At 43.4% G+C, this 18,505-nt stretch overlaps 1 protein-coding gene across 2 annotated transcripts in view; it reads right to left on the bottom strand.

The window, feature by feature from the left end:
• Window positions 1-18,505, bottom strand: part of COL4A4 (collagen type IV alpha 4 chain) — a 127,086-nt gene that overhangs the window by 38,842 nt on the left and 69,739 nt on the right. For both annotated transcript variants that reach the window (XM_055346153.1, XM_055346154.1), the window contains 12 exons: window positions 15,588-15,660; window positions 14,478-14,584; window positions 13,058-13,241; window positions 11,585-11,653; window positions 10,494-10,601; window positions 9,757-9,975; window positions 7,192-7,353; window positions 5,954-6,124; window positions 5,007-5,150; window positions 2,467-2,574; window positions 1,386-1,567; window positions 249-312 (listed from right to left, as the gene is read on the bottom strand). In XM_055346153.1, coding sequence (XP_055202128.1) covers window positions 249-312; window positions 1,386-1,567; window positions 2,467-2,574; window positions 5,007-5,150; window positions 5,954-6,124; window positions 7,192-7,353; window positions 9,757-9,975; window positions 10,494-10,601; window positions 11,585-11,653; window positions 13,058-13,241; window positions 14,478-14,584; window positions 15,588-15,660 — 1,591 coding nt within the window. The remainder of the gene's footprint in view (window positions 1-248; window positions 313-1,385; window positions 1,568-2,466; window positions 2,575-5,006; window positions 5,151-5,953; window positions 6,125-7,191; window positions 7,354-9,756; window positions 9,976-10,493; window positions 10,602-11,584; window positions 11,654-13,057; window positions 13,242-14,477; window positions 14,585-15,587; window positions 15,661-18,505) is intronic.

Here is an 18,505-nt window from a genome sequence, read left to right as displayed (position 1 = left end):
CACCAGGTGATGTGTGGAAGTGGAGTCCCTATATCGTACACTCGAAGCTAATATTACACTGTATCCTAACTAACTGGAATTTAAATAAAAACTTTTAAAAAAACTTAAAAATAAAGATAAAAAGAACCCCTTGGATGTACAGTTTGTTTGATGTGTTTTACTTTTCATGCTAAATGTGCGTGCTCACAATGTTCCAAACAGTCAGGACTGTGAACTTGGTGGATGGCTGCTGTGTTTCCAAAGCATACCTTTAGGTCCTCTCATTCCATCAATTCCTGAAAGTCCAGGGGACCCTGGAGAACCTGGCTCACCCTGACAGTTTAACAAAACAGAAGACTTTTAGTTTGGTTTCAAATACAAATGACATATGTATAACATGACCCAGTTATAACTTTCCATAACCAATTTCCATACATTTGCAGTGGTAAAGAAAATTAGAAGTGCATTGCAAAAAAAAAAAAAAAAAAGAAGAAGAAGAAGTGCATTGCAGACATAGTACTCCATGTGTCTAGCTTTTAAAAGCTGCTACAACTCCAGTATTAGAGGTGCCAACAGGTTCTATCCAATTCTCTATTCTTGATTACAAAACAGTAATTGTATCCCATAATTTGAGTTTTAAGTTTCAGATGAGTAAATTAATACCAAATAAAATATTGTTAGAAGACTTTTTTTTACCAAAAATTTGAAAAATCTATTTGGTTCCAAAAGATGGGTAGCAAATTATATACATCTTTTAGAAGTTGTGATGTAGGCTTAAGACACATATTGTACCTCTTGGCTTCTCAGGGAGGTATTTTACTCATAGTTATGAAAACCAAAGGTATTTACAGCAAAATCTGTGATATCTGCAATCATACAGGAAGGCTTAGAAACCAGAATTTGGGGACACCTTGGTGGCTCAGTGGTTGAGCATCTGCCTTTGGCTCAGGGTGTGATCCCCGGGGTCCTGGATTGAATCCCACATTGGGCTCCCTGCGAGGAACCTGCCTATGTCTCTGCCTCTCTCTGTGTGTCTTTCACAAATAAATAAATAAAATCTTAAAAAAAAAAAAAGGAACCAGAATTTGGGTTATTTTTCAGATGACTCTTCACTCTGATAAACCAGCAGTCATGAGGGAAGTTTCTGTGGAGCTGTCTAAACTAGGCTGGGAGGGGCAGGTGGTACGTGAAGTGAGTGACTCTCTCAACCACCAGCGGAAACAGGCATGACCATTTGTCAGAAATTATAGTTACATCATGGCTTTCCAGAAGGCTCCATTCTTCCCTTCCCTTCTAAAACCCAGTAAAAGGGCAATGATATTTACAGATAGATTATAACTACTTATGGGCATCCGAAAGCAAAAGGGTTTTATCATTTTTTCCCTCCCCAACTGGCAGCCACTTACCTGGTCACCTGGAAATCCCGGAAAACCAATAATCCCTCTCAGCCCAGGTGAGCCTGGGGGGCCTGGGGGGCCAGGAAGCCCTGGTTGCCCGGTTCTCCCGGGCTCCCCTCTGTGAAATCCAGGTGCTCCGGATCTTCCAGGCTCTCCTCTCCTCCCCGGCATCCCTGGATTGCCTTTATCACCTAATGGGGTTGGAAGTGTTACAAACCTCTCCAAGGAAATCCTGGTCTGGGCAGTAGTGAGGCTGAGGGTTTGGGTCCTATATTTAGGAGATGAAGCCAATGGTTTGGGGAATCCTAGTTCCTGCCCTAAGTCATATTGTGATGGTTTGGGGCCTTAGTGGGAAAGAAGCGTCCAGGAAGAGACTCAGGAAGGCATGAAGAGACTCTATGGTAGATGAGCATGCGGGGTTGTTTGCTTTGTTACACACTCATTTTACAAATGAAGAACTTACCCAGGGCAGTTAAAAAAACATTCGCTCCCCTAAACACTAGTGAGAGAGAGAGCCAAGATAAGAGCCCTGGCCTCACACACACTAAAACTGAACTTGGTGGGATAGAGAATACATATGTGGTGATCAAAATCCTTGCCACACACCATTTCTGGGGAGCAGGAGCCCAGGCATCGGGGTGCTTGTTACAAAGGCAGAGTTGGGCCTACCCCAGACCAGCCGATCCAGAATCTGCATTTTTACAAGAGCCCTAGGGATTCATGTGTACATCAAAGATTGAGAAGCACTGCTCAAAATGACCTGGACAATCGTCACTGTGTTACTTGTTTTAATACCGGTCACCACAAATGGGGGTACTTTAAAGCTGGAACTGGTATTAGATGTCTAATCTTAGGATTGATCTGGGTTTGGAAGATCCAAATCTATACATGCGTATGAACTTTAAATTCTGACATGGAAAAGCAAAAGAAAAATGCAGCATGAGGTTAATCTGTGTATATTTGTATCTAAAAAAAAAAAGTGACCTTCCTTAATCTTAGCATTATTAGGAAAGCTGCTTCATGCATGCTTGTTTGAATCATCTATAAAGGTCAACTCATTTGATATGGTTCAAAAAAAATGAGCGTTTACCTTCTTCTCCTGGGAATCCATCATCTCCTGGAGGTCCGGGTTCCCCGGTTTTCCCCTTTTGGGAAAAGACAGCCATCTCTCCTTCATCTCCTGGGGGTCCTCTCGCTCCTTCAGATATGAATTATGCAAGAGAAGGACAAACAGAAGCACCACACACGTGATTCTTCTGTGACCACACTTCACGTCCAGTTTCCAAATCCTCATTTTGTTCACTAAACCTTATTTATGTTTACAGCTTGCACAGTATCAGCACAGTATCAATGGATTTCCTAAAGGAAGGGCTGAGCCTTTTTTATGTTCCCTTCCCAACATGTCCAGCAAAAGGGTCTGGGGTACAGGGAGTGACTGGTGAATGCTTGCTAAATTCAGCCAAGTGGGTCTCAGGGTCTTGGGTGAAAAAAGGTAGGCTTGAAAAGTTCCAGATCTAAAATCATGGCGCTTCATCCAGTAAGATGTGAACTGCCCGTCTCACATGTCCCAGTTCCCTGTCTTTCCCTTCCTAGCTACCCTCTATTATTTTCCTTCTGTTGCAAGAACACTTATTTCAACTTGCTTCTCCACATCGAGAATTCTGGAAGGTAGGAAGAATAGACGATATTTCCATCTGATCTTCATAAACTGTCCCGACGTAGAAGTGTGCTTCAGTGGGCTCATACCAGCGTGGTGAGAGCCAATTATTAACAACCCAAGAATTTCATAAGCCTGTTGTTAAAGGGCTGGCAGCTTTAAATCAGGCATGGTGGGAGTATTTACACCAGTGGAGCAAACACCAATCAGGGCATATTTTTAAAAAAAGAAGTTTTTTTTTTAAAAAAAGAGTTTATTTATTTATTCATGAGAGACACACACACAGAGAGAGAGAGAGAAAGAGAGAGAGAGAGGCAGAGACATAGGCAGAGGGAGAAGCAGGCTCCAGGCAGGGAGCCCGATGTGGGACTCGATCCCGGGTCTCTAGGATCAGGCCCTGGGCCAAAGGTAGGCGCTAAACCGCCGAGCCACCCAGGGATCCCCAAAAAAGAAGTTTTTATATAAATTCCGGTTAGTAAACAATACAGCATGGTATCAGTTTCTTAAATCTGTTTTATTTTTGGAAATCATAATAGCATAGCATACGTCACTTAATCTAAGCTAGCTAAGAGTTTAGACACTGATTCCTTGATTATACATAAAAAAATTGATAGGCTAGTAAAACAACAAAAAAAATCACAGTAGAATCAATCAAGAAGTAAAAATAATTTAAATTATATTGCAGGCTATTTACCCAAAGGGCTTTAAGGACAAAAACACTTGTTTCTCAAACTGTCAAGAGTTCATTCCCCACACTGGAAATGAGATGTTACCTTCATTCTCTGCAGCCTCCTGGCCAAGGGGTAAAAGTAAATACGTAACAGGGATGAGCATAGAACATTTAAACCAGTGGTCCTGAAATTTTGATTTTTTACTAGTAATGAAAACTCTTTCTTTAAAAGCTTTATTATTTACTTTAGAAAGAAGTGAGAGAGCAGGAGAGGGTAGAGAGAGAAGGAGAGAGAACCTTAGGCAGACCCTCTCCATCCCACCACCAGCTGCTCATAGAGCTGAACATGAGGCTCGATGTCACGACCCTGAGATTATCATCTGAGCCCAAATCACGCTTAACCGACTGAGCCACCCAGGTGCCCTGAAAACTCCTTCCTTACATGACGCTTAGGAGACACATAACTCATGGCTCAGATGATAATGAGCTTATTCTAGTTCAGGTGTCGGCAAATTACAGCCTGAGAGTCAAATCCCACCTGTGGCCGGTTTACGTATAACCTGTAAGCTACGCTTTTTACATGTTTCCATTGTTAGGGGGAAAGCTCAAAACAAGAAAAATATTTTGTGACGTGTGAAAATTAAATGAAGTTCAAATTTTAGTGTCTGTAAAGAAAATCTGATTGGAATGTGAATTACATTAGTGTGTTTCCATGTTGTCTCTGGCTCCTTCCACACTCCAAATGCTGAGCTGAGTGGCTTCAACAGGGACCACTGGGCTTGCAATATGTACTATCTGGCACTTTCCAAAAAAAAAAAAAAAAAAAAAAAAATTTAAAAGGAAGGAAAGAAGGGAGAGAGAGGAAGAAAGAAATAAGAAAGAAAGAAAGAAAGAAAGAAAGAAAGAAAGAAAGAAAGAAAGAAAGAAAGAAAGAAAGAAAAAAGAAGAGATTAGAGAAAAAAGAAAAGAAATTGAACCAGGGTTTAGGTGCTCAGAGCCCTGCCTTCACCCCCTCCCCAACCAGTGAGAAAGTTCTTTCAAACCCAATAGCTATACATCAAATCACTTGTTATTTTTTTTCTATTAATAGAGCAATTCATTTATCAGTTATATGCAATCAGATTGAGAGGTAAGGAAAATGAATTTGGTTTAAAATTCTAAAGCAGAGACACCAGCAATCCAAAAGGAAGAGGAATCCAAACTGCAGGACAGTCCCATTTATTTTTCAAAGACCACGTTTATACGTTCTGATCAAATAGCACAACCACCTATATGGCCTCATTGCACCATCAGCTGCATTTACCTTTGGCACCTTTCACACCTTGGTCTCCGAAGAAGCCAGGCCGACCATCCTCTCCCGGTTCCCCCTTGCTGCCAGGGCGTCCCTCTGGGCCAGGCTTTCCTCTCTCCCCTGGAAAACCGGGGAAGCCAGGCAGCCCCTGGGGTCCTGATGAAATGAGAACAGGAACTTTTAGAAAAACATTTCATTTTATTTTTTGAAGATTTTATTTATTTATTTATGACAGAGAGAGAGAGAGAGAGAGAGAGAGAGAGAGAGGCGGAGACACAGGCAGAGGGAGAAGAAACAGGCTCCCTGCAGGAAGTCTGATGTGGGACTCGATCCCAGGACCCCAGGATCACACCCTGAGCCAAAGGCAGGTGCTCAACCACTGAGCCACCCAGGTGTCCCTAGAAAGACATTTTAAAAGCCAGCATGCTTCCTAACTCTGGGTTCCTTGTCATGGGCTGGGGCTGCGCCCTCCCATGGACCTCAGCTTCTGCACTGAAGGTGGGCAACCGCTGTCAGCCCCGCTGCATGCAATGGCTGTACTCGCCTCCTCAGGTTTCCACCCCCTAGGGCTGACGTGGAAGCCTTTATGTTTCTGAGTCCTGATCTCCTAATGCTTCAAGAGATCAGAAGCCAGGGACGTGGGGCTCATCCAAAGTGGAAGTACACTAGCCCTGACCCAACACTTTACCGGCTCTACCCAGTGTGTTGAGCAGAAGTGTTCATGCGTTCTGTGGACTCAACACCCCACCCACCTTTTCCCGTTTACCTACACCAAAAACATTCTGCCCTGGAAACGACAATATAGAGGATAAGAAGAAAGGAGATGTCACTAAGGGATGGACAGTATCAGGCTGATATAACAGTAAATTCAATAGTAGGATCATATGCAGTAGCCTTCACTTGGCAGTGGATTTCAAGCTTACCGAATAGGGGTGCAATAATAGAAAAGCACTACCCACCCTTCGGGCCTGGAAGACCAGGCAGTCCATCATCCCCTAAGGGGCCTGGGACTCCTGGGAATCCTAGGGGTCCCTCTGCCCCTGGCCGTCCAGGGATTCCAGGGAGACCTTTCATTCCAGCTGGACCCGGAGGCCCCACATCCCCTCTGTGTCCTTTCCAACCTGGGGCACCTGCGACAAACCACAGTGACAACATACGATAAATGGCCTCACACGCGCAGACAGGTAGAAAAAGTTCACGATCGCTTAAATTGTGTATCTGTGCCCACGAAGCAACATCCATCAGCTAAAACCATAGTGGCAACTCTCCCTCAGGCTCAGAACCTATTTTTCTGGCTGCTATAAATGGAAAGGGAGATTACTTGAGTGAATATTTCCCGATGGAGAGATACACGAGTGCTATAAAGAGCATTTAAAAAATGGAAAATGGAGAAGGGTGAGGGGCAAAAACATGATTTTGTATTTACTCTTGAAACTAGTAGAAGAAAGCTTTCCAGGTGTTTCCTGAAGCTCTGGCCAAGCGAACTTGGTCAGGTTGTTCACCGGAGAGAACTGCAGAAATCACAGCCACATCATCTAGTTTTTATTGGTGCTAGAAATAAAGCTGTAGTGGCACGGTCTGCCCCAGTCTCATTATGATCCATTCAGAGGGCACTTTCCTGCCATTTGGATAAATGCAATAGGATTTAAATAACAGGTGACAAACCAAATGGTGACATGGAGATCCTACGGCAATAGCCCTCTGGCACCCTGTGTGGAGATGTACCTCTTCCTGGGTCTCCCGAGCCCCTACGTGTCTCGTGTCTTGCTGCTTGTGCCAAAAATACAAGTGTCCTGGCCACTCTGTACCTGGGCTACTTCTCAAGGTCACAACCTTGGCAGCTGATACAGCGCCTCCCCCAGCATAAAGCATAAAGAGCGGGCTGTCCTGCAGGTGGCTCTAAAGCAGCAGTCCCCCAGGCTGGGTGCCCCTCTCAGATACTGCTCCCCACTGCGTGTGGAATGCAACATCCATCGAGCCCATGTCTGTGCCCCATGAGATGAGGGGGACAAGGGGAAATGACACAAAGCACCAGGAAGCTCATGCTACTTGTTGTTCTGTGGAGTAAAGTCCTGTGTCTCTGCCCCAGCAGTCTCAGTCCTGCTGGTGGGTAAGAGAGCGGCAGGCAAGCCTGCTCCTTCCTAAGCGGGGTCAGGTCCCAGACTCTTCCCAGGGCTTGATGCGAGCTGGCACTTACCTGGACTGCCTGGGGCCCCGGGGAGCCCCGGTTGCCCTGGTATCCCTGGGGCGCCTCTTTTGCAGGAATGGCCAGGTGGACCCGGGATACCTTGAAACCCAGAGCTTCCCTCTCTGCCTCTGGGACCTTTGAGACCTGGGGATCCGGGCTTGCCGGCTGGCCCTGAAATGACACAATGCACCCGTGACTCCCAGGGCCTGAAACACTAGAGTCAGCCTGCCACAAAGAGTGTATGCATTATCAGTACCAGCAACCGACGTTTGATCCTGGCTCAGGGCTCAAATGAGTAAAGTCTTCCTTTTTTCTTTGAAGATTTTTATTTATTTATTTAAGATAGAGAGAGAGATTGAGCATACGCAGGGGAAGGGGCAGAGGAAGAGGGAGAAGCAGGATCCCAGCTGAGCAGGGAGCCCAATGTGGGGGCTCGATCCCAGGACCCTGGGTTCGTGACCTGAGCCAAAGGCAGCCACTTAACTGACTGAGCCATCCAAGAGCCCCTCTCAAAGGATTTTCTTAATCCAGATGGCAGTTAAGCTCTGGGAATGGGAAAACCCATGCATTAGTAATAGAGTTATTTGATAAAGTTACACAGACAATAAAGAAGTTGCTTAGGCAAATGTAAAAACCAGGCAGTTCTTCTTGATTTTAATTAACCTCTGACATCGTGGTAGATGGGCTTCACACCAAATCTCCACAATGCTTACACAACCAGTTTGCACTGAATGGATGTGCTTTTTGTAAGCTGCTTCATCACTTGAACTCTTAAGTTTCTATTTATTGGAAAAGCAGTGTCATAATTTTCAGGAAAAGAAAAAATCAGGGATCCCTGGGTGGCGCAGCGGTTTAGCGCCTGCCTTTGGCCCAGGGCGTGATCCTGGAGACCCGGGATCGAATCCCACGTCGGGCCCCCGGTGCATGGAGCCTGCTTCTCCCTCTGCCTGTGTCTCTGCCTCTCTCTCTCTCTCTGTGTGACTATCATAAATAAATAAAATTCAAAAAAAAAAAAAAGAAAAGATCAATCCCCCACCTCTCCATGCCCTAAACTAAAAATCTATTTTACTTTTTCACGTTTTCATTGTACTTCTCGTACGTTTACATTTTTAAAGTAGTAACCACAGCACACCATCGTTGGATTATTTCACATTGCACGTTAATCTGCAAAGGTTTTCAATTTTGTTGTAATCTTTTAAAGGTGATTTTAGTTGCTAATCGCCGAATGGCACTCCTTGGAGTGTGTGTGTGTGTGTGTGTGTGTGTGTGTGTGTGTGTGTGACTTTATTGTTCCCACTTGTTCCTCTCTTATGGATGATACAAGAGTATTTCATATTAATCCTCCTGTTCTACTGAACACTTCCCTTAGATATATTGTCACAAGGGAGACAGTAGGATTCCTAAATCAAAATTATTTTCATTGACTCACATAATGTATTATCTCGCTTCTTTCCAACCAACTGGGATTTTGTACAGAGTAAGCTCACTCCCTGTGACACAGAACAGTGGCTTAGCCCCCTGCCCTCCGTTTCCCCTGTAGCATGATACTATTGTGGCTACCTAATACATACTGGCTCATCGACTGTTAGAAAAGAAGCAGAACAGTGTTTGTAAAAGTCTGGTCTAGGATCCACTCTTGGTCACCATCACCCGAGGGGCTGACGTTCAGACTGGACTGCTAGGAGCCACCCAGGTCTGATGTAATGAATCAAAATTCCTGAGACCAAGGCCCAGAGGATGATGATGATTTTTTTTTAGAGATTTTATTTATTTATTCATGAGACACACACACACACACAGAGAGAGAGGCAGAGACATAGGCAGAGAGAGAAGCAGGCTCCTCCCAGGGAGCCCAAGGCAGAACCCGATCCCAGGACCCCAGGATCATGACCTGAGCTGAAGGCAGGTGCTCAACCACCGAACCACCCAGGTGGACCGAGGAGGATGATTTTAAGGACCCCGACCCAAGATTATTTTTAAGTACATGAAAGACTTCTGCTGTGGATCCTGAAGAATCCTATGATTCTGGAAACAAATGGAAGCCTGGGCCAGGATAATCTCCCCACCTTCCTTGCCCGCTACCCCTGCTGGAATGAAAATCCCTCTACCCTGTCACCTGTCCAAGTAACACAGCTTGTGTGCTAGGGCCCAGCCCTGATGATGTTCACATCACACACTGCTCTACGCCCCCCACCCCGCCCCAGAGCTGCCCTTGCTCTTACAGGCTGTCCTCCCTCAATGTGCAGTGGGCAGATGACCCGGTCCAGGGTCCTGGGGCATTTACAGCACAAACGCCCTGAGTCCAAAGCAGGCAGATACCCAGTAGCTGCTGAACCAAACTGAATTGACTGAGCCATGGATTTGAAAGCAATCGGTAAAATGCAAAGGCAACGCTGAGGATGCAGGTTACTTGAAATGTGACCAGTGCTCACGTATGAAGGAAGAAGATGTTTAGAGGGAAAATTCTGCATTCTACATTTCTAAGGTTAGATAGTCTAAATACTCTTCAATATTTAGCTGTGTTCCAGAGCTGAGCCAGCTTTGGGGACCACAGGGACAGCGCAGCCCTCATACCTGCAAACCCTGGACGTCCTGAATCACCTCTGTGTCCTTTGGACCCTGGCACTCCGGAAGGACCTCTCTTTCCTGGGGGGCCTGGGGGGCCATAGGCAATGTCTCCCGTCATTCCTTTCTGACCATTTGCTCCACGAGAACCAGGAAAGCCTGGCGGCCCAAGAAGGGAGGACCCCTTTTCACCTTCAAAACCCGGATCTCCCATGTCACCACGAAAACCTGTTGAAACAAATTGATTAAACTGTTAAATATACACAGAGAACCAATACAAACGTAAGACTGCTACTTTGATAAAAGCACTTTTTTTAAACTAAAAGGTATTAGTTAAAATTAATTAAAATTAATTAGGTATTAACTAAAATTAAGAATAACCTAATAGGCAACGTTGCTTTGCCACCTCGTGTAGGAAAATACATTGTGATTTTGTATTTCCTAGAAGCCAATGATGTTTCCCTAATTGCTTTCATTCACTGGCAGTCTGTCTGGACTGAACAGTTTCTACCAAACAATAGGCCAATAAGCCAATAATAGCCTGTAACTCATGCTTCAGGTGGAAGGAGCCCCGAGAACTTACAAAATTATCAGAACCTACAAGTTATCAAAACATAGGTAAGAGCTTAATGTTTCAAGAAAAGAGACCTCACCCCATTATGTAGGGATCCCTGGGCCACCTGCTTACTAAGGTCATCGAGTTTTGGAGTCATATACACATTCTCAAATGAAAAACACTGATTTACCGGGTGGACCGGGTATCTCTGACATTCCTGGTTTGCCACGCTGACCTTTTGGCCCATCCAAGCACCTCAACCCTGGAGCGCCTCGAGGACCCGGAAAGCCCTTTGGTCCTAAACAATGACAACAAAACACAGACTCCATAAAACACAAATCAAATGAGAACAAAATAAGGTGGATTAAAAAGAATCTGTGCTGTCTTTTTCAGAGTATTTCTACTTTACGTAACTGTTGCCTCGCCTGGTTTACGTAATCAATCTGTGAATCATGTGCTCCAAACAAGTGTTTCAAAGACAGCGATTGTGTTAATGCACTTTCTCAGAAGCCATTCTGTAAAGGATTCTCCCTAAAAGCCTTTGAAACGTGTACCGCCACTCGGATGAATCTTTTGGTGCCTTCCCATGCTCTGTCTCAACACAAATATTTGAGCACAGCCCCTCCTTGTAGAAGGGCGGGAAGGCAATGCAGCTTGTGGCCTGCTGAGAAAGCCCCGGGGTAAAGACCAAAATCTATTTCCCTACACCTTACTGTATTTGCCCTCAAATGAAGTACAGGCAAGAAGCACCTGCAAAAGGAATCAAGATTTCTTTTTTTTTTTTTTTTAACTTTCTGAGATTTTCTACTGCAAGTTCTCTGAGTTAAAATAGCTTTAAAGGAGGTACAACTGCCAACGTAAAGTCTGAGCGTTCATGTTCCCTTGAGGCTCAGAAAGCAGAATAGAGTAAAACTTACAATCGGTAAAGCAAATTATCATTTTTCACTCTTGGGACACGGGAAAAGAAAGAAGGTACAGTTTTAAAATTCTCAAAATGTAGATATTTTTACTGATGTGTAATCAAATAAAGGCAAATTTTGTTGCACACAGATATATAGAAACAAAAACCCAAAAAACTTCTCCACCTAGGGTATGCCCAAACCAGTAAACTTGAGCCCCAATGTGACTTACCACAAATGTTATTTTCCCACAGTCCCTCAAAACCTGATGATAATTTTAGAAGTATCCTCACTAGCTGCCAGATTAACTATTGGTTCATCATCTTACCAGTTTTATTTACTCTGGGGAATATGTAAAACAGCAATTTCCCATTGATCCTACCTGGAGGTCCATCAAAACCTGGGGGCCCCGGCCTCCCAGGGTAGGTGACGTTACAAGAAATTGTATCACCTGGAATGAAAAAACAACAAAACGGGCATTCATTCAACCAATAGCCTCACATAATATGAATTTCAATGATAACTCAATAAAGATGTTTTCTTCATAGAGTTTATGTGGAATTTTAGGGGAAAAGAAGAATCCCAAGTACTGTGAGACCATTTGAACTGCCTTTATTATGATTTTCTAAAAAAAATATGTCCTGAAAGCTGAGCTTCAACTGTCAGACTGCTATAGACACAAGGGGAATAAGAAGAATTCCAAGAAGTATTAGTTTTAATAGCCTAAAAAAAAATAATGCATTGACAGGCCCAATGATATCCAATACAATGGAGTCAGAAGACCTGGTTAAGTCATGAAGGAGGAGCGATATTGAACAGTGAGATCAGAGGACTGGACACCTGGTTTGGGTGTGGGAGGCTGCAGGGATGAGGACACTCGATGATCTGTTAATGCCAGATGCCACTTCCTGAGGGCCTGCCATGGGTGTGGGGCTTCACGTGTATTGTCGCTTGGTTTTTCCAATGACTCTGCAGTGTGGCCAATGTCATCCCCCATTTTCACTGGTGAAGACAGGAAGACTCCAAAAGCTTGTGCCTCTCAGTTCCCTCCTCCCCCTTTAAAAGGGAATGTTTCTCTTTTATAACAGAACTAATGGATTACAATGTCATCAAAAACATATCAACTGAATAAAAAATAATGTTAGATTTTGATGGGTCCAGAACCATAATCTTAAACCTTAGTGAGGACCAGATTATTGATTATTGCTATGTGGTCAAAGCAGGAACCAAAGATACTATCACATTTTAACACCTCACAATTCATAATGTAGCCCGAGGCGTAGGCACATATTATAAAAGGAAAAAAAAATCTTGAATAAATCTTTCTCCAGCCCTTTCAAAGTTTTCAGCTCAAACTCAAAGCAAGTCACTTTATTTGTTTAAATTCAGATAACTGTCAAATATATTTGAAATCCCTTCTCTTTTTTTCCTTCTAGAATGCTTACAAATGGACTTCCAAGGACAATGATGTGTTTTTCAAATGAAATACTAGCGTTTTTATTAAGATACACCACACTGTCTCAAAAGACTGTAAACAAATAGATATTCTGAATACGTATGTAAATTTAATACGGACTGCAGGAGTTGGTACTGAGAAATGAATGAAAGGCCATTTTGGTATGCCAGACAAATAAACAGCAACAAAGACATTTTAGTATTTTAAGAATTTGTTTTAAATATTGATTGTGCTGTAATGCTTTTATTTGTTTGACAACATTCAAGGTCTGAAGAGCAGCTAGAAGGAATTTTATTGAACGGTTCTGCTGTAGCTATGATAGCTTTGCCCAGAAGAGAGGATCACTTTAGGTTCCACGCTTTCCCTTGTCATTCTGTAACACAAAACATTCAAAATTACCTTTCAGGCCCTTCAAGCCCTCGAAGCCCCTCTCGCCAGGGCGGCCTGGAGCTCCTGGTTGTCCTCTCTCTCCTGGTGGACCGGGAAATCCCAGACCTGGTTGTCCCCTGGGTCCTGTTCTGCCCGGGGGCCCCGGTGGTCCAGGAGACCCTTTAGCACCTGGGGCTGCATCCTCATGACCCCCCTGGGAATGTGTGCATCATGAGTCAGTTACAATCATTACAAGTTCATGAGTTCAAAGCAGTCATTGTCATAAGCTATAAAAACACATGGAAAAAACTTATAAATCCAGTAGACTCAATAGCAAACCTAATTTTAAATGATTAATCCAGATTCTTGTTCATATTCTAACTAAATATTTACAAATATATATATGCTATGGGGGGGGGTTAGGCCTCAAATAGAGAAAGCCATGTGTGTGTTATGTGTTAAATACGGAATTAAGAAATCTTACATGAGAACAGGTCTCTAATATCAAAATAATAAAATACAGAAATATGTAAATTGAGAGAGGTAGGAGGCTTACAAATTAAACAAATAGGCTCTGATGTATTTGATATTGTTGCCCTTCTTGTTGTTATTCTTATGAGAAGATACAGGGATAGACTCAATCCCCTCCACATCTTCTCCTGCTTAAGATTTTGACCTTTGGTTAACTGTCTAGTTTGGTTCGTCTGGCAACTTCATACAAACTGGATGTCGAGTACATCACAAGGCAACATTGTTTATGGTAAAACCAATCCCTGGCTGCAAACCATGCATCTGGTCCGGAAAGCTAGGAAGATCTTTGCGGAGCCCTTGTTGGGGGTCTCTCGAGTGGTGGTCGACCCTCTCTTGCTTGCCACTTCCCCTATGTACCTCTTCACCCAAGGAACAGACCAAGAGTCATTATCAGGACCCGTGTTCTATCCTCTGCCCTACAGAGTTAACTGAACAGGCCTGAGATCATTGGGGGCTTTGTAGATACGAGGGCCCCAGAAACAGAAAAACACCATGAGAATGATACAAAGGCCAAAAACAGGACAGGAAGTCTTGGCATGACTAAACTTCCATCTGCAATTATTCTACACCATTTTTTTAAAGATTTTATTTATTTATTCATGAGAGACAGAGAGAGAGAGACAGAGACAGAGGCAGAGGAAGAAGCAGACTCCATGCAGGGAGCCCGATGTGGGACTCGATCCCAGGCCTCCAGGATCACGCCCTGGGCTGAAGGCAGGGGCTAAACCGCTGAGCCACCCAGGGATGTCCCTACAGCATTTATAATAACCATCTTTTTGTGGCAATCAACCAAAGATGGCTCTGATTACAACACATTGGCAGTTCACTGCATTGTAGTTTTAAATGAGAAAGGAAAAACAGAGGCTTTATAACCATATAAGAAAATGAAATTCTGTAGTCAAAGAAGAATTATACATACCGGGGGGCCTGGATCCCCCTTTTTTCCAGGAAGTCCATCCCGACCATTTTGTCCCTGTTGTCCTGGAAATCCTGGGAGCCCATCAGGACCTCTTTCTCCTTTTTTCCCTGGGAACAAAGTCCAAAAGATATTCCAGCCCTTCTCAGCAATGGGTGAAGTAGGAGGACACACAGGACAAAGAAAAAATGATGACCTTGCCTCTGTGTGGCCTGGTAGAGACTCCTCTGAGTGTCTCAGTTGACTAACGTCACACAAAGACAACCATGCAAAAGTCAGAGGGGAGAATGACAATTGCCAAGCCCACTGACTCTCTTATTTTGGAAGCTCTCCTTTCCTCATTCTGACAGGGAGGTTGTGTGTGGAGGCACCGATCACAACAGCATCTACCCCTGCCTGTGTGGTGCCAAATATGGAACTCCATCCCCTGGCAATGGTGAACAGGGGAGCAGCCCATGGTTGTGCACTACCCCCAGGCTAGTCCAATTCTTCCTAAAATGTTCTTCAAGCTGGAGCTGAGAAGGTAGAGCTTGCCTTCCTTTTTTTTTTTTTTTTTTTTTTTTTTGCCTTCTTTCTGTAAGAACTTGGAGCTTCTGGTAGGAGGGGCAGTATATCCACAGCCCAGGAAAGCTAGTCTTGGGGAGAAATGCAGATGGTACCAAGAAAGATAGAAGATGCAGGAGGAATCTTCTGGATCCAGCTATCCCAGTGCAAACCCTACATCTAATACTTCCAATTTTGTTTGGGTGAGTCATTAAATTACATTTTTTTTCTCTAAAACTTCTTCAAGCTGGGTTTCTATCACGACCGAAGTAGTCTTGATTAATACAGGATGCTATAAGGCACTGAAAACAGAGTAGCCAAGTCAAGTCGGTCTTGTGTCAAACCCAAGTTCATAATAATAAGGACTTGAATATGTTTTTTATGTTTTCAAATAGGAGACAGAGGATTTGAGGCCCAACAAGAAATGTGAACAGCAAGGAATATTTTTTAAGCAATCTCAACAATACTGTATCTTGTTATAGAATTGATCTGCAAGGGAAATGAATGCAAGAGGATGGTTCATGTGTCATTCATTAAATGGCAGGGAACTACGTAACTGACTAGGCTCACCTTTCACTCTTGATACAACCCTGTCGCCCTTTTCTCCTTTGCTGCCAGGTGGTCCTGAGGCACCATGCTTTCCCTTGGTGAAAAATAAGAGGAACAAATCAGTTTAATTTTGATGGGTCAAAAGTTATTCATGTACATCTAATCTCTCAGTTCTTTCCTTCTAAATCACCTGTTCTCGATTCTGGTTTGGTACTCTTAGTATCAATCTCTTCCTTGCCTTCTAAGTGGCTCCTACTTTATAAAACTGAAGCTCTTGACCTGCATTTAAAAGCTTGCGGAATCTGGATAAGGTCTGTATCAAATTCAACAGAAATATCTATCAATATCAATTTCCTGGTTTTGGTAATGTGCTATGGTTATGTATGTTATGATGGGGGAAGCTGGATGAAGGGTCATGATTGTGCAACCTCTTTAAGTCATAAAATAAAACATATCTCAAGATAAAAATTTATAACAACAATTTCTAACCATCTTGGGCATTTTAATGCAGAATGAAAAGGAAAGAGGAGGTGCCATCAAAGCTGAAGGCAGAGGTTTAGGGACAAGAGTGTGATATGAGGGAAGTTGTGAGCAATAGAAGGGAAAATAAGAACCTTTCTTATAGCTTATGTATTTCCTCTATATAGCAAGTAAACAGATAATTTTGGCCAATGGACTCATCATCTTTTGACCTCAACATTGCTCTGAGACTCAATGTTTGGGTCATGGTTTTATAAGCATTATGTGTTATTGAATATTAAGCCATGTCAGAAATCTGGAAACCTACCATCGGTATATGAGAGTGGCCAAGCATCATAGTAAATACAGCTACACTATACGTAGCTTAAGGTTACTTATTCGGTGATCTTGAAAATCAAGAAACACAGACAAGGATTTTTTTTAAAGATTTTATTTATTTATGAGAGACATAGAGAGAGAGAGGCAGAGACAGGCAGAGGGAGAAGCAGGCTTCATGCAGGGATCCCGATGTGGGACTCCATCCCGGGTCTCCAGGATCACGCCCTGGGCCGAAGGCAGGCTCTAAACCACTGAGCCACCCAGGGATCCCCCACAGACAAGAATTTAGTCAGAAGTGAAAATGACTGAGCTAACCATTCTTTTCTCACACAGATGCCACTTGGTCTTATTTTCACGCAATCTTGCAACATGCTCCTGCAAGCTTAATTACCTTTCTTAACTGGCACTTTATAGGCAGTTCACTGCTAAGAGAAGAAGGTGCCAGTAGAGATAAGCATAATGGCAGGATTAAGCAATAAGAAGAAGAGGTCAAAACTGTTCACAAGAGGCTTAAAAACCCAAATGGCAAAAATGCTTGAGAGTCATTTGTTCTAGAGAAAAGACAGTTCCACACACCCACTCAAGATCCCGAGGAGGATCACTGTAGTATAACATTCTGCGTAACGATGTTTATGAGACACCAAAAAGGTGGGTGGAATAAATTTCTGAGTAGAATAAGATTAGACAGAAAAGGAACTTTAAAAACTGTAAAGTACTAATATAGGTTGAATGTTGCTTGCTGTTGAATTTTTCCTGTCCTGACAAAAGGACAGAGCCAAAGTACATGAGACACATTTAGTCCAAGAGTCAGATGATGATAACGTCCTTCTGATGGATAAACTATCAACACATAAAATCATTCACTGAGCATGTGAACTATTTCCTTTCCTGAAAGATAATGTCAGTAGAATGAGGCCAGGGACCAGCTTCTGAGAGAGGAGGTGTCCGGGGAAGTGAGAGCATCTACAATGATCAACTGTGGTTACTCTGTGCTCTTTTCTTGTATCCATTCTTCTTCCTCACCACTTTCCTTCCAGGGTGCCCCACAGTACGGACCTAATCTCTAGCTATGACCACACTGTGATGAATTTAATGTAGAGAAGTCATATGGAGGGAATCACACACAGAAAAATGCCATCAGAAATATAATCTGCCCGAAGAGGTAAGCCTTAGAGCAACTGAATTACATAGAGCTCAGCTAGGGCAACCCTGGACGAACTAGTAATTCACACACAAAGATGTTAGCCCTGAGAAGCAACTCAACAGGAAGCCACAAAAATACTTTAGAATCAGTGTAATCTTCATTAAGAAGATTAAATAGAAACATGAAAAAATGACTATGCTAAAAGGCTGAATTTAAAAAGCAGACCATAAAATGCAAAATACTTAACAGCTGTTGCCATGTTCATTCAACACACACGCATTAAAGAATTAGCTTCTTGCCAGGTAGACTTTGCCAGTGTGCTTTGCACGTGTGTCAAGAGTAGTACATGGACAGCCAGATCGTCACTCTCACTTAAGGCTCTCAGACTGGAGCCCTGTTTTCATGGCATTTCCTGGGGACAATGAAAAGGAGCACATACATAGGGGAAGATGGTTAGGCTCCAGGTCACCCCAGGATTGAGGCTCTTCAATAAAGATGGGACAAGTGGGCTGTGTCTCACCTCCAGAGGAGTGCCCGTAGGACCCTCTGAGCAGCCAAGTAGCTGAAAGGTTGTTCCTCAACTTGAGTCACTTGTAATGGTGAGTGAAGGCAAACCATTTCAAAGTAGATCCATCTGCTCTGTGGCATGAGATATCACGTAAACCCTGACAAAGCCAATATTTGTATCTCCAGCTTGGATCTCTCATCTGAATCCCGTACTTGAATATCATCTCACCACCTATTCAACATCTCAACTTGCTGGTTTAACAGGCCCCTCATATTTACGCGCCAAGACTGCTTTCTTTTTTTTTTTTTAAGATTTTATTTATTTATTCATGAGAGACAGACAGAGAGAGAGAGAGAGAGAGAGAGAGAGAGAGGTAGAGACACAGGCAGAGGGAAAAGCAGGCTCCATGCAGAGAGCCCGACGCGGGATTCGATCCTGGGTCTCCAGGATCACACCCCGGGCTGAAGGCAGCGCTAAACCGCTGAACCA

Source organism: Nyctereutes procyonoides, unplaced genomic scaffold (assembly GCF_905146905.1).
Source record: "Nyctereutes procyonoides isolate TBG_1078 unplaced genomic scaffold, NYPRO_anot_genome, whole genome shotgun sequence".
Lineage (NCBI taxonomy): Eukaryota > Metazoa > Chordata > Mammalia > Carnivora > Canidae > Nyctereutes > Nyctereutes procyonoides.
Note: the sequence above shows the minus strand (reverse complement) of the source record. Positions and strands in the feature narration are given on the sequence as shown.